The sequence below is a fragment of the Anabrus simplex genome, chromosome 9, assembly GCF_040414725.1.
Source record: "Anabrus simplex isolate iqAnaSimp1 chromosome 9, ASM4041472v1, whole genome shotgun sequence".
NCBI classification, from domain to species: Eukaryota; Metazoa; Arthropoda; class Insecta; order Orthoptera; family Tettigoniidae; genus Anabrus; species Anabrus simplex.
Genome location: NC_090273.1, coordinates 86961031 through 86978109, shown reverse-complemented (window position 1 = coordinate 86978109; position 17079 = coordinate 86961031). Strand labels below are relative to the sequence as shown.

General features: G+C 39.3%; 1 protein-coding gene across 7 annotated transcripts in view; it reads right to left on the bottom strand.

Annotated features, from left to right (window-relative positions):
• The window catches only part of Ufd4 (ubiquitin fusion-degradation 4-like), a 716632-nt gene that overhangs the window by 2386 nt on the left and 697167 nt on the right, over positions 1–17079 (bottom strand). For all 7 annotated transcript variants that reach the window (XM_067153526.2, XM_067153530.2, XM_067153527.2 and 4 more), the window contains one exon: positions 5707–6234. In XM_067153526.2, coding sequence (XP_067009627.1) covers positions 5707–6234 — 528 coding nt within the window. The remainder of the gene's footprint in view (positions 1–5706; positions 6235–17079) is intronic.

Genomic DNA, 17079 nt, shown 5'->3' with positions numbered 1-17079 from the left:
AGTTGCTTAAGGCAACCTTTTGGTTAAAAGTGGTACATGTTTCGTATATTATTAACATCTTCAGCCACGTAACATTGTTTAGATGAAAAATTCATATAAAGTATCAATGCTTCGAGAGAAAGTGTCCTTAAAATTAGCATAAGATTAAATGACAACATTTCATCTAAACAGTGTTATGTGGCTGAAGATGTTAATAATATACGAAACAACTCCGCCACTGTCCGGTCCCAAGTCCGGAATGAGAAACGAGGGTGGTTTGCTGGTCGGGCACCCAGCTGTAAAATTGCCAACGCCAAGTGTTGGGTGGCGGGAAATAATCTGACTCCCTAAGGGGGCCAACGCCTTCGGGCGAATGAGTCCCTTTAGGTGGGGGTGATGGTCCCCACAGTGGAGGAAAAGCCACTGGAATCCATTATGCAGCGTCTGTTCTCCAGGGTAGGGGCGGCTGCACAAGGCGTCTGTACTCCAGAGGAGCGGCCTCATTATCACCTCACTGGATCACATCCAGAGTTGTAATTCGGGACCTAGTTCCACACAGGTGACACCTTGACAGTCAACCATGGAAGGTCTTTTAAGGAATACTCCACTGGCTGAACCAAGAGTTCAGAGAAGGCAGCATTCGGATATGGTGGGCTGCCACCTAAAAGATACCGTGAAGTCTGAGGCAACCCCAGAACCTCATACACGAACGAGACAAAATCAAGAATCAAACCAAAGCAGATAACATACTTCTCTACACGCAATATAAACTCACTCATGCAAACCGGTACTAAAAGTGATCACCGACATAATGGACCAAAACAAAATTCTTATCATGGGATTAGAGGAAATTAGAAACACTGACCAGGATGCCTTGGAATCTCAAGGGTACAGACTTTATAAAGGTATACCCGGGAAGAGAGTGATGAAGAATATCCCACAATTTGGAACAGGATTTTTGGTCAGCCTTCAAATAATAAACTCAGTTCAAGAATTCAAATCACAGTCTCCACGACTCTCAACGCTCACCTTAAAGGCATCTAATAAAATATATACTATAATAAATGCCCATGCTCCCACTAATGATAAAAACAACTCAAAAGACCACGAGGAAACAGAAGAATTTTGGGACCTATTGGACCAGACCATAGATAACATTGCCAAACACCATGTAAAATTATTAATAGGCGACTTCAACGCTCAACTAGGCAGAGAAAGAAAATACCGTGACATCATCAGAAAATGGCCAGCACACAAGAAAACAAATAAAAATGGAGAAAGACTAGTTGATCTGTGTAGAAACCTTAATTTAATCTCAAAATTTACATGTTTTAAGAGGAAACCTCAAAAATTCACAACATGGAAACACCCTGACTACACTAAAGCAGAATGGCTACTGGATCACATCTGCATGGACAAATTACACCACAAAGAGATCTATAATGTCGAAGTCCTCCGAGGAATAGACACAGGTTCAGATCACTACGTAGTTAAAATTAAACTCACTCCCCAGAGGAGACAGCAAAAGCAAGCCCTTAAAACTAAAAGAAAAATAGATCCTACCCAGCTAATCAACAAAATTACCAGAAAGCAACTGAAAAAATAAAAATCACAGATAAACTTGAAGGCTTAGTACACAACCTTAAACAAATTGCAGAAGACCTGGCTCAAATTAAACCACGTAAAAAACACCAATGGCAGAACAGTGAATGTGATGAAATAGTGGAGAAAAGACATCAGGTATGGCTATTACATCAGCACCAAAAAACAGAAATATCCTATCAAAATCTCGTAAAACAAAGAAAAGAAACTACCCAAATCTTAAGAAGAATAAAAAGACAACATGTTAAGGAGACACTGCAGTTAATTGAAGAACAATACAATAAAACTCAATCAAGGGACTACTACAAAACCTTCAGAAAGCAGCTCCAAAAATATGAACCCCCAACCGTACTGATGAAGGATGAAAATGGTAAGCTGGCTCATAACAGTAAAGACAATGCATAAATTCTGGCTAAATATTTCAACAAGCTTTTAAATTGTGAGGAACCTACAGAACTCCTTCATTTGGACACCAACACCCCGATAAAAATACCACCAGAGAACATCAATCCCCCCTACAATAAAGGAAGTCTACCAAGCTCTGAATAAATTAAAAAACTACAAAGCGCCAGGAAAAGATCAGACCTTTACAGATATCTGGAAATATGCAGGAACATCAGCAAAAGTTGCCCTCCATCAACAACTTGTCTCTATCTGGATTAAAGAAGAACTACCAGAACACTGGACAATAGCCCTCATTCACCCACTGCACAAAAAAGGAGACAAAACCAACCCTAATAACTACAGGGGAATCTCGCTCCTAGCCATAACATACAAAATATTTTCAATAATAATTCTTAATAGGATAAGTTTACAACTTGAGAAAGAACTAGAGAATATCAAGGAGGTTTCAGATCCTGAAGGAGCTGTCCTGCTCAGATCATTAGTCTTAAGTTGATAATGGACTATAACAGGAGAAGAAACAGAGATATGCTGATAACATTTGTAGATTTCAAGAAAGCTTATGATTGCATCCATAGAGAATCTCTGTTTAAAATTTTAAGACACCTTGGACTACACCCCAAATTTATAAACATGATAAAATTGACTCTCACTAACACCAAATCAAAAGTGAAGTTTAGGGATGGCAGGGAGATGGGCTCTCACCACTATTATTTAATTGTGCTCTAGAAATGGTAATGAGGGAATGGTTTAGGAAATGTCCCCCCAAAATATTGGCCGAAAAATCAAAACAAATTGCCTGGGTTTTGCTGACAATTTAGCATTACTAGCAGTGGACATAAAAGAAGCAAAAGCCCAGATATCAGAACTTCAAAACATTGCAAATAAAAATAGCCTCAAAATAGCATTTGAAAAAACAGAAATTATGCCCCAAAAACCAACACAACTAAAAGAAGTTACCATAAATGGTAATAAAATCAAAATAGTAACTCAATTTATAAATATCTTGGAGAAGTAATAACACATAACCTAAATGAAAAAATCTCAATCCAAACAAGAACAAATAGATTAGCTAAAGCACAAAAATTAACATGGGATATCTACAAAAAGAAATGTCTATCAATAAATGGAAAAATAAAACACAACGACAAAGTTATAAAACCGGAAGCTACATATGCAGCAGAAACACTTTTTCACCTGAATAAACAATCATACACTGACAGAGTTCAGAAAATTGAAAGGATTGGAAGAACCTGCATCAACAAAAAATACCAGAAAGGTGGACAGTGGCGATTAATACCTAACAAAGTCGTGTACAAAGAGCTAGAACCCATTACAGATACTATGCGTTAGAGGAGACTGGGATTCTTTGGACGTATCATGAGGATGCAAGATTCGAGACTTCTGAAACAACTAGTATAACACAATCTCGTCTCAAAAAATACAACAGGATGTAAATGGATCAGAGAAGTAGGAGAGGATCTGAAGGAAATACGCCTTAAAGAGAAGACACCAGAAATAAGATAAAATTGAATACAAAACTCAAGAATACAAACCTCCACTTTACCCTTACACAAAACAAACCAACAACATGCATGTTTTCAACTGAGGAAAGGGCACGAAGATCGGAGCGTCTGAAGAAGTACTGGGAGGACCGCAAAGCCCGCAAAGAGACTTGAACGACGGACTGACAAAAGTGATCCTATGTGGTCATAAAAGAAGAATATATGAAACATGTACCTCTTTTAACCAATAAATTGCCTGCAACTAATGTATCGACAAGGTGGAAATACTTAGTTGTGAATCCGTTAAAGTACGATACGGACCATGAAGGTGATTTTAAGTAAACCATTCCAAATGCCCGTGCATAAGTACATGCGGGCTGGATGAAATGGCAGGAAACTACTGGTGTTCTCTCTGATGCTTGGATACCAATCCATCTGAAGTCCAAGGGTTTACAGGACTGTTGTTTGCCCAGTCGCTCTGCATGGCTTTGAATATTGGCCAGCAAGTCAAGCACTAACAAGCACTTCATGTCACTTGGCCTGACCCAGTCATTTACATCTGTATTCATCTTACATCTATTTCCTTCTCCTTTGTTTATCTGACTTTCCTATTACCCTATACTTGCTGCATCAAGGCTGAGGATCCGTCAAGATTGCAGAAATGTGTGTAGAAGAACTGGGACTGACAAGCACAGCCCCCACTATTTGAAGACTACAGTGTATGAAGATGTGCAGATTATTTTCGTCCTTTTGTACTTTCATATTTGTCTTCTCTCCCCTTTCTGTTGCTCCCTCTTTCCATACTGACCTGTTATCAGTCTACCATATTATGCATTTCTTTTCATGTTCCTTTCTCTAATAATGATGGAGATTATCACTTAACCTTTTCAATGCCGAGTTTTGATGACCAGGCGAGCCCTCTGGGCCGGGTTTAAAAAAAAAGGGAAGAAGCACTTTCACAGATACATGTTTACTGATACAATTAATGGAATGCATATCGTCCCCTTAGCCCCACAGCTCAATACGGGGTTGGAGATGAAGTAAGATTATATTTTACACCATATTTTTACGGCCGGATGCCCTTCCCGATTCAAATCTTGGTTGAGAAGACAATGAATATGAAATGAATGACTGTGGATACAACTGGGTAAGGAAGTGGAAGGAATCCGCTGTGGTTAATGAATAGGAACTGTCCCGGCATTTGCTTGGGAGCGCAAAAGGGAAAAAATAAATAAATCTCAGGACAGCTGACGGTGGGGTTCGAACCCACTCACCTGCCGGAGTGCAGGGCTTGGCTCCATAGACGTAGCATGTTAATACACGCGGCTACTCCGCTCAGCGATACTGTTACTGAAATATAATGTAAAATTGATGATCCAGGAACCGGTATTATCAAAATCATTTACATTTGGGGAAAAATCATTTACCTGAGGAAGGGGTGACAATTCATCATTACTACTTTGTCTCCCACTTTCTTGTAGTTCAATATTGCCACTTAGACATTCTCCATCTTCATTATCAAAATATAGCACTCCAGAACCACTATTTATGAGGAAACATTCAATTTCTTCGTCAATAAGATATGAATGTATACTTCAAGACGCCATGATGGCTACACGTAAGCGGGAAAGATTTTCCACTCCAATGAAGCTGAAATAACACCAGATCGCTTCGAAAACAAGTGAAATGGAGTGGTATATCTGCCGTACAGAACTTCCTTGAGCATTTGCACGGAATCTCAAAGCATGACACTATATCGCGTACATTTGTAAGAATGGTGAAGTACACACTGCACCAAAACGTATATATATGGGTTTAGCGGACAAGGCATGGCGTTCAGTAACATATATATACGGGTTTGGCAGTGAATGGGATAAATTACAGGGGCTTAACATTTCAATAAACAGCCCCAAAAGGAGGAAATGGATGCACTTCAACCCCTCAAAGAACAAGTCTCGGCACAAAAGAGATGACGCTGAAAATGCATGGAAGTCTAGAGCTGTAAAACTAATGGGGTACGGTGGTCAAAAGAGAACAAGACTTGATTGAGGAACACTGGAAAAGAAAAAGCGAAGACTTGTCAGAGTATGCAAGCCCCTCAGTCAACAACCAAGTCTCAGGAAGTCTCTAGAAGATGACTTCATAGAAAAGGGGAATCTGCAATTCACACTGCAGTATAATATAAAGGATGTGATACAATTCAATAAATTATGCTTACCTGTCCTTTGTATATCCAAGCTTTGGTTCAGTGTAATTGATAAGATCCTCTCTAGTCCATTGAGGGTTCTGGTCCCCACACAACATCACTCTCACTTCTTCAGGACTGAACGCACGCAACTTGTCCATAGGAAACACACGGCAAAAACCTGTGTAGAACGCTTCTAACTGTCGTGCTATGCCTTTCTCGAGGCAAAAGCTAGTAGTGAGATCGGCATACTCCTCCACATTGTCCATAACCACTTCAATATCTGCACCACCAGGAGTTAATTCAGCAGCCGTAAATCCGAATATGCGTGACGATGGCAGGTACGTGAATGTAATAGCTAAGTCCTCGAGCCTGACAATAGGGCCCGATGAAGGAACTAAGGCAAGATTCTGGATCTGATGAGCACGAGCCTCACAGGAGAGCGTGTTGTCCTGTATAATGCGAGCTTTGCGAGCCACGAGCTCCTGCAGCTGATGAAGGAAACGGCCTCGAACTGGATCAACTTCAGCCAAGTCGTCGCTACCCAGGATGGAGTGGAACCTAAAATAAAGGAAAGTTCTAATTTTTAAAAAAATTCCTCAATAGCAGAAAAATTTGAATTCCTAGGAAAAATTACATTTTAAATCATACATCAGCACTCAGAAAACAGAATGCATTCACTTTATTACTGTATTTAACAAAATAAACCCACACACACATGAAATCGATGGAGGGCAGTGATTTACAGTGTAAGAATGTGTGGATAGAGTACACACAAAAGAAACACATGGGCCCAAACTTTTCAACTACAGCATTCATCAATGGTGGATACAAAAGGAATGGCAGTGGTCACTGTTGACAGTAGATGCTACTGTGAGATAAAGTGAGGCAAGATAATATCGTATTTTCTTGCATAACTTACGCACCCCAATATTTTTGGGTCCAAAGTGGAGAAAAAGAAATGTTCACGCAGTTGACACACCCACTTCTTCGAACATCCATCACGCAGTTCCGAATGCGTTTTGAAATAAAGATGTCAACTACTCAGGTAGCAGGCTTCCAATTGCGAAACCGGGCATTCCAAAAACCGGGCAACATGCTTTTATCAGCCGGTAAGAAATACCACTGCACTAGTTCAGTGAGAGACTCAGTGCAGAAGTGACTAGTGAACCTCTTTTCTAGTCTGGTACAAACGTATTTTACGACTGTTTCGGGTACAGGACGTGCGTTTTCTCTAATCTCAAAATTGTCTGTTAGTTCACAGTGAGTAAGTATTTGACTAATACTGCATCATATAAACTCGCGGTGATCAGTTACGCCAAACATATGGGAATAGGGCAGTGGGCCGCAAGTATTCAGTGCCTCCGAATGCAACATGCACTACCGTGGTAACAGAGAAGTGCACTTCAAGCGACCAACAAGTCTTGCAAAGCATATCACGCACCAACAAGTGGCAAGTTTCCGAAAGTAGGGGAGGATGTAGGATATGCCGTTTCTCATGATGCTGTATTTTAAAGGTCGAGAAATAGCTGCTGCACATGGAATCAGTGTCTCGGATTTGTAGGTTGGCCAAGGCTTGATGATTAATTTTATGAAGAGAAATGGACTTTCTCTTTGAAGAACAACACCATTATGCCACAAAATGCTGAATGATTTCAACCAAAAAGTAGCTGATTTTCATCGCTTTGTGATTGAGAAGCGTAAGGTGAAGGAATATTTGCTCTCCCAAATAGGTAGGTCAGACACCAATCAGTTTCCGTATGCCACAAAGTCGAACAATCGATAAGAAAGAGACATCGAGGGTTATTGTACGTGTTACCGGATGCGAAAAAGACCAATGTAGTGCAATGCTATTCTCTTTGGCAATGCTTGCTGTAACAGTTAACCCTCTACTGCATGAATTATTTTTCGTTTCCGTTTGGTGAAGAAAATTTCAAGCTTTAATTGTGTTTAATTGATTGTACAGTTGGAGGTGTGACGTAAAACTACCTCTGCCTACAATATTTATCCATGTATACAGGTGAAAAGTTATTTGTTGCCTAATGGCAACAGTATGCAGTAGAGGGTTAATGGCAGAAAGCTTGCACCTTATGTTGTTCAAAAACAAAAACCAATGCCTAAAGTAAAATTTCCGTGAGGGATCCTCACTCGTATCCAAGAAAAAGGGTGGATGGACACGTCACTCGTACAAGATTGGATACGAACGGTTTGGGGAAATATAGCAGGGGTCCCTCCTTTGATGCCCAGCCCTTCTTGTGCTGGACAGTTTTCTTTTTGCCGGCATGTCATTATTATGTAACTTACATGAAGTGTACTTTTATTAGTACACGTTTATTTCACTTCAGATCCTATTGTCATCTCATAATGAGAAGAATATTTTCCAGTGTCGGTACTTCAAACCCACGTGTCCAACTTTCCTGATGTACCCTAACTTTTCAGAAAAAATATCACGCCGGAATTTTACGCCAAATGATGATTAACCACAAATGAGTTCAACCAATTGCATGTATATTATATTTGATGATTCTTTTAAATGTAAATGAATTATAAATTTTTTAAAAAAAATATCTGAATTCCTTGAATAATTTACGCATCCAAAGTTTTTGCCTGTATTTTTCGTCAAAAAAAATGTGTTACTTACGCGAGAAAATACGGTAGATGAGAATGGAAAAAATGGTTATCTAAATATTTGCAGATACTGAGGTGGCTACATATTTGTTTGGACAGAGTGCTGGTGGCCAAGTCAATGTAGAAAGCTGGGAAAAATGTGCACCGAAGCAGGTAGATTATGTTGGACAGAGTGAAGTCATCACGACCTTATATGTAGAGTTTGTGATTTTTAGCATTTGCGATAAATGCAAAATATGCCGAAACTCTGTCAGTGTATGTGCCTTCATCTTATATGACCCGTAAGGGTGGTTTTTAGTGGTTTCGAATTCGCAATAAAATGCAAAATTGGTTCAAAATGCGGAATTATACAATTTATGCGAAATAGATGCGAAACTCTCAGTTTTATACGAAATAAACATATATATTTTTAAAAACGATGCATTTTTCTTAAAAATAAGATAAAAAGTTGTTATTTCAGGAGAAATAATTATTACGGCGCCCATTGCGATTGTAAAGCGGTACCATGCTTTGACGGACACTTCCGTCTTGGTGCACAGAACATCTATAAGTTCATTATCGCAGTTAGCTGGTCGGAGAGATTTATTCTCTTTGTTTTGCAGCCTAACCAATTGATGTCAGATGATACCTGACGCTATTTTCTCTGTGTAAATAGTAACGGAAATACGGAAAATTAAAAGCACCTCGTTTTGCCGCTCGTTGTAAACAATCATGGCGGCATGGATGAGTTTATTCGTAACTGGCTTGAAAATAGGATGTTGAAAGTGGAAAAGATTATCTGGAGAGTGAAAATACTTCTTCTTCTGCTTCAAATGACAGTGATGAAAGTGATTCCGATTTCAGTTCCGAGATGATAGTGCCATGATTAGATGTTGATTCCCATAGGGAATCTGAAATATTTGTTCCGAATGAGTAAATTTATAATACCAATATAAATGGTCCGTTATTGGACATTATAAATTTTCCAGCTAACTCATTCCTGGTTGCCAGCGCTTCGCCCTTGTGTGCCAGGCTGGGCTCATCAGTTGGTACCTAGCACACCTACCAAGATGCTGACTAGTGCATACCGAGGAGGCCACCGCTACAATTAGCCTACGCGGTGGCCTCCTCGGTATGCACTAGCCAGCGTCTTGGTAGGTGTGCTAGGTACCAACTGATGAGCCCAGCCTGGCACACGAGGGCGAAGCGCTGGCAACCAGGAATGAGTTAGCTGGAAAATTTATAATGTCCAATAACGGACCATTTATATTGGTATTATGATAGTGCCAATTGAAACGACGTGACAAAACCAGAATGCAACACGAGCGAGTGAGAAGTCTAGTTTTCCTTTGGGGGGGGAGTTGCTTTACGTCGCACCGACACAGATAGGTCTTACGGCGATGCTGGGACAGGAAAGGCCTAGGAATGGGAAGGAAGCGGCCGTGGCCTTAATTACGGTACAGTCCCAGCACTTGCGTGGTGTGAAAATGGGAAACCACGGAAAATCATCTTCAGGGCTGCCGACAGTGGGATTCGAACCCACTATCTCCCGGATGCGAACTCACAGCTGCGCGCTCCTAACCGCACGGCCAACTCGCCCGTTGAGAAGTGTAGTAAAATGATACTTGGAATTATGATCTTGTTGACAATAAGCCTCTTTCTGTAACATGTAAACCAGTTTTTGAAATTCACTCTATAGTGAGGAGGGGGTTGGGTAATAATCCGAAAGAAATGGACTTAGGGAAATGAATTTCTAACCCCACAGTTCTGGGATCACGTTACTAAGGAAACCAATGCCTATGCCTCTACATTTCTTGCTAATTTATCTGCTTCCCTTGAAACCAGTAATACCTACGGACAAAAACATTGGTTTCCTGTTACTATAGACGAGCTAAAAGCTCACTTTGCTTTGTGTATTCTTATGTAGCCTATGTGATTAATCAAATTTATGTTAAAGTGACGAAAAAATAAATAGTATGTAAGGGAATATTTCCTTTCACAAGTAATGGCAGGCCAAAGGGTTAAATCATTCAATGTGTGGAATTTCTTTCACTGCCTAAAGAGCACTGCAAAGACCAGTCAATCAAACAGCAAGTATACTTTCAAGCACCACATTCAATCTCTTTTTGTGTTGACCCTTGATCTTAGTTGGTTATTCTTGACATTGGTGTTGAGTAGTAGTTCTGTTTAAAAGTACGGTAGCGATTTATTTTTTTGTCTGTTAGCCATGGGTAGAAGCGAAGTGACGATCAAACAGCATGCCTAAAGTCACAAATCGGGACATTTTTATGTAAGGATACAGATGGCCTATATTGATGTGCCAACTCTGCAATCAAAAACTTGAAGAAGAAAAAAATGTTTTGCAGGCCTTCCTTTGTCTTGGCAGCACTTCTGTGCATTTGGGCCTCTACGAACAGTGTCGATGTAGAGTTTTTTTTAGCAAGTAAAACATAATTGTAATTGATAGGCGGTCTCAAATGAAGGAGGACACCTTTTAAACAATTGGCATGTTGTACTTAAATCATCATTGAAATTCCTCTTCCTTGTAGGTGTGTTGTACTGTGATAAATAAATACGTTCAGAATAGTATTTTTCACTTTGAAATTGTGTTTGTAAATTTGAAAATAAGCATATTCCTGTGTGTTTGTTAATACTTCTTGCAGTCTTATGTTGATGTTTGTCTTATTTTCCATAGTGAATTCAAAACTGCATGACGAGCAATGTGTGATTAAACAGTATGATTTTACTCCCAACCGTTGTGTGTGCAATTTAGCAAATTATGCCTATTTTTAACCAATTTGCTACAAAACGCTAAATTTGAGAAGTTTAGATGCTATAAAACGCTAAATTTGAAAATAAAAATGCTAAATCTCTGATTTTTAAATGCTATAAACCACGAACTCTACTTATATGGCGTAAGACTTGTTGGCAATGCTACTAGTAATAATAATAATAATAATTTCATATGGCTATTTCTAGCCGAGTGCAGCCCTTGTAAGGCAGACCCTCCGATGAGGGTGGGCGGCATCTGCCATTTGTAGGTAACTGTGTGTTATTGTGGTGGAGGATAGTGTTATGTGTGGTGTGTGAGTTGCAGGAATGTTAGGGACAGCACAAACACCCAGCCCCCGGGCCATTGAAATTAACCAATGGAGGTTAAAATCCCCGACCCGGCCAGGAATCGAACCCGGGACCCTCCGAACCGAAGGTCAGTACGCTGACCATTCAGCCAACGAGTCGGACAATGCTACTAGTGAAAGATGTGCACTGTCTCAACTCTAATTACAGCATCCATTTCACTTGGGAGATCTCGCTTCTCTCACTTTTCTTGCCACCAACCTTCTCCAGCATCTCCACAACAACAGTTTTCACCCTCTTGCACTAAGCCTATCTACTGGTGTTTGAAGGAACTGACAATTTTTCAAATATTTTTCTATAAAAATTATAGAAAAATCAACACACATTCAAAAGAAAAAAATCTTACTAATAAGTAAAACTGTGAGCATTTCAGAAAAAGCTCTTTCTCCTGTGAACATAGACTCTGTAGGATCTCCTGTCTACATATATCCAGCCACTTTCACCAGTAGCTTTACCGATAAGTCTTGCCCCATACAAGGTTGTCGTGTCTGCACTTCATCTACCAGCTCCAGTGCAGACTCTGTCCAGCTTTCTACACTGACTTTATTTCCAGTACTCTAGGCAACTGGATATGTGGCCACCACAATATCTGCAAAACCCATAACATGGAATATAAACCTCACAGATGTCAAGTATAGTACAAAAATGGCCAACCACACACCGGTGGAGACCGAATCCACAACCTTTCAATTTCTCATTTGTTGCTCTACCATTCAGCTATTGAGGCATAGGTCATTCATGTTCTGTTGCAGGGATCTGAGCTGCAGACTATTTGAACTGAACAGAATAGAATCATATTCTCAAATCGACTAACAAAATAGTAGCTTTCAATTTACTTTCACTTATGAATTGCTGAGTGTGTCTTGTAAGGATGTGCGAAGCAGTGGCTTATTTAATGTGGAAATTCTAATCACACTCCTGCAGTTTAACACATGTTGTATACTTTCATTTAATGGATAAAGAATAAAACCTCATTGTACATTTCATAACAAAGGTGACTTCGACATTTGTGTATATAATTCATACACAATGGAAAAACTGGGGAGGTGGAGTCAACACCCCCCCCCCCCAACACACACACACAAACAAACAAATCTCTCGAAGTATCTCTCTGCTCCTGAATACTACCTGACAAAACATGGGTTTGGAGACTTCGAAGGGCAACAACACCTAGCATGCATCTGTCAGGATTATTGCAGTGATACACAATGACAACTTTCCAGGATAACCACATAAACAAGTAACTCTACAATATGGCAGATATCGGACAAGAGCAATACCAGATTAGAAAACGCCACATTACTGGAAATTACTAAATGCAATTAAAGTGCCAGACATACAGTAATACTGTATTTTATACAAAAATAACTAAAACTACAATAAGAAAAATAATTAAACTCACAGTGCAGTACTGTGTTGTTCTGTATTGACAGCTTACATTATTCCATCGAAGTAGAAGGCATAAAATAATTTTCTATTTTTTTTTTCACTTTAACTATTTCCCGCAGATTGTGTAGTAAAGCGTACTCGAGTCGCACATTGTCTCCCGCAGGTTGCGTAGTAAAGCGTACTCGACTTTCAAACCGACTTCCTCTGCCATCTGTCTGCTAAACATAAAACTTTTTGGAACCAGTGATTTCCCTACGCTTCCTAGATACAACTGGCATGCACGGGATCCTAAAATAAAGTGTTCTTTTATACGTTTCCTTAGATAGAACAGAAGGCTGACTGAATGTAAACACATTGCAGCAACATGGCTGCTCATAATCAGTTGAGTGCGGAGGAAATTTGTTACAAATTAGATCAAAATGTTGACAAATGCAATTGTAGTGAGTTTGAAGTTGTAGGTATGATAATAAAAATGGTATGGGAAGCAGCTGGGACAGAATATGAATTTGAGGGAAATCGAAATACGGCACAGGACTGGAAAGTTTCATTCAGGTACAGTCTCCTTTAAAAATATTAGGCCTACTTGTTAAAAACATAATTATCAGTTTTAATTCTTCAATTAATTCTGTTTTGGACTATGAGCCTCTACTTAATTACATAATATTCCAACTAAGGTCAATTTATCTTCCAATCCCATTCATTAAAAAATTGTTTATAATTTGTATGTCCGAGAGGAAGTACCGATTTGCTATCTAAATATCTTCATCCGACTGATCCCAGAAAGGAAATAAATTGGAAGATTCAGAGTTAATTCCTGCGTTCTCTGCATTACCAAGAAAATAAGAGCCCCTTCAGGTCCAGCAATTCAGACTGACTTCAAGAACAAGCAATTTAACATTATGCACCATATTGGATGCTTCTTGATGTATCATCCTGAACAGGGGGGGTGTGTGTGTTTCTTGCGTGTAATTAGGTGATCTCATTGTATCATTTTAGAATAACTATAGTGTATTTTCCATTGTTGCAAAATTTGAAAGTGGTATCTTACGTGGTTTTTACAGAATACATTATTCAGTGAAGGTACTCCACAACTGTACCTGGCAAGGAAATTATTACTCTAGGTTTCGCCCGACAGTGAGTCAAAGATATTCCGTGGGAAAGGGTTAAATGACATTTTCAACACTTGTTCTTGAAGTCACTTAAACACTAGAATGTCACTCACAGCAGAGACCACATTTTCTACTGCAGAGGTAATGGATGTAGCAGAGGAATCAAAGGCAGCGTTGTGAGGTATTGTTTGAAAAGCTGGTATCACTTTCCCTGTCCCATCCCCCCACTCTTAATCTTCTTCCAATATGGTCACATCTTCTATTATGTCATCGTCTCACAAACTGGTTGTTTTCCTCTTCCGTCGTTCGTCAGCTATTTGTTTACGTTATTTGTTGTCAAAACATTACCAACTGTATTTGCAAGCTTTTCATTAACCACCTCTTGCAACTGATTTAAGTTACTTTCATTGATATCAACAATGGCTGTCTTGTATTGTTCAACCATTCCATGTTAGGTTACAAATTTCCCCATGAACAAACAATCACTTTTTCATTGAGATTTACCTATGCATAAGCAAGTAAATAAGCCAGTTCTTTAAACTTAATTTCTTTTAAGGATTTAATCACATTGTCATTTTTAGACAAAATTGTGTACAGAAGGCTCTTTTTGTACTGCATTTTAATTGATTAGATGACATTCTGGACAATAGGCTGAGCAGTCTGTTTCTTAAGAAATTTTCTAACAGTTCATGAAACCATTCGGCAAACTCAGACTTAGTCATCCACTCTGCTTTAGTTTTTGCAATCCGCAGGAAGTTTAACATTCTTAACGGCCCTAGATTTTTTTTTTTTTGCCTTACCAATCATTATTATGTTCATCTTACGTGTACCACTTGCATTTGAACAAGGCATAAATGTGACTCTGTCCTTACCTACAGTAGTTTTCGTCCAGGAGCCCTAGCTTCAGCATTGTGACCAGAAGTTTTTTCTGTTTTGTCTTTGTAAAAGTCACCAAAGCAAACCACTCTCATCCGGACTGTACACTTGGTCAGGAGTTAGAGCCAGTTCTAGAACCACTTTTTGAACTTTTCTTTGTATGGTTTCACCAAGTTGGGGATGTGTTGGATCTGGTAAATGCAGCATGGGTGAAGTTTAAGCAAGTGGAGATTGTTGTCAGTGGAATACTGTGTGGGAGGGATACTGACTAGAGGGTGATTAGGGATTTAAATGAGACTATAGAGTGGGTATGTGGGAAACAGGGAGTGAGATTTCTTGATCCAAATGGGTGGGTAGGAGATAGGGATCTGCACTCAGATGGCCTTCACTTAAACCGCAGTGGTACATAGGAAATTTGTTTGTAAGGATTATGGGGAGGTACGTTCAGGGAAACAGGGTGGTCTAGGGAGCGATGATAAGGGTAAAGGGATCTGGAAGTCTGAACTGTAGAAGTATTGTAAAGAAAGGAATAGAATTAAGTAACTTAATAGATATATATACTTACCAGGTATTGTAATAGGAACTGAGTAAGCAATGGTATGATGATAAACGGGGTTAAAAGTCAGGTTGAGAGTTTCACAAGTAGGAAAAGTCCTCTCAGTTTTAATTATGGCATTGAAGGGGTGAAAGTTCCTTATGGGGATCACGGTAAGTACCTAGGTGTTAATATTAGGAAAGATCTTCATTGGGGTGATCACATAAATGGGATTGTAAATAAAGGGTACAGATCTTTGCACATGGTTATGAGGGTGTTTAGGGGTTGTAGTAAGGATGTAAAGGAGAGGGCATATAAGTCTCAGGTAAGACCCCAACTAGAGTATGGTTCCAGTGTACGGGACCCTCACTAGGATCACTTGATTCAAGAACTGGAAAAATTCCAAAGAAAAGCAGCTTGATTTGTTCTGGGTGATTTCTGACAAAAGAGTAGCATAGCAAAAATGTTGCAAAGTTTGGGCTGGGGAGACTTGGGAGAAAGAAAACAAGCAGCCTGACTAAGTGGTATGTTCCAAGCTGTCAACGGAGAGGTGGCGTGGAATGACATTAGTAGACGAATAAGTCTGAGTGGTGTCTTTAAAAGTAGGAAAGATCACAATATGAAGATAAAGTTGGAATTCAAGAGAGCAAATTGGAGCAAATATTTGTTTATAGGAAGGGGAGTTAGGGACTGGAGTAACTTACCAAGGGAGATGTTCAATAAATATCCAATTTCTTTGAAAACATTTAAGAAAAGACTAGGAAAACAACAGATACGGAATCTGCCACCTGGGCGACTGTCCTAAATGCAGATCAGTATTGACTGACTGATTGATTGACTGATTAATTAATTAATTAATTGAAGTTATCACAACAACTTTTCATCCGTTGTACTGAACAGTCAATACCAAAACTTCTTTTAAATAAAATTTTTCCAACGTGCCCTCACTGGCCTGAGTCATCTTTATTCATAATTTTATGGTAGAAAAATCCAGTTTTTTCCTTGAGAATGGCTCCAGAAATAAGCGCATGCCTACTACGTTCTTGCAAAAACCAAAAACAGAAGCTATCTTCAACTGGAGGAAACTCGCCGGTTTTCAATGTTGAATGTTCGACAGCTGAAAGTTCTAGGGTTGAGGAATTGATCTAAGTAATCCTTCCATCTTTTTCCTATCTCCTCTGGTTGTGTTATTATCTCTCCTTTCCCTCCTTTCACTTTCTATGAGTAGACTTTTTTTGGCATAAAAATGTGATATTACTGGGGGGTTATCTGAAAATTTGCAACATGGAAGTTAGCATGATGTAAGTTTAGCACTAACAACCATACAGGCTGTGATGTATGGTATGGATGGATGGCCAGACAATGTTGCCTAGCAACCTAGCAACCATGCAGGTTATGTCTTATAGCTTGGTGGTCATCTGAAATTAGCAGTCGTTGATGGATGGCCATGACTGAGAGATAAATTTATGATGATTTGATTTTCACAAAGGGAAAAGTGGTTTCTTTTTCCTCTTCCTTCTTGCAAGTCCATACAGCATCGTTTTACTGCTCTATGCATCCTTTTCCAAGTCACGTGTAGATCCCCCCCAGGTTTTCTTCTTTTCTTCACTTACTACTTCCTTGCATCTTCTTTTCATTTCCTGATATTTTCTTCCATTTTATCCCTATTCCATTAATACCATGTTTCTTATTTTTCACTGCTTCTTTTATCCTCTCATTCTATCATGGGATCTCTCTATCTTCCACTCTTTC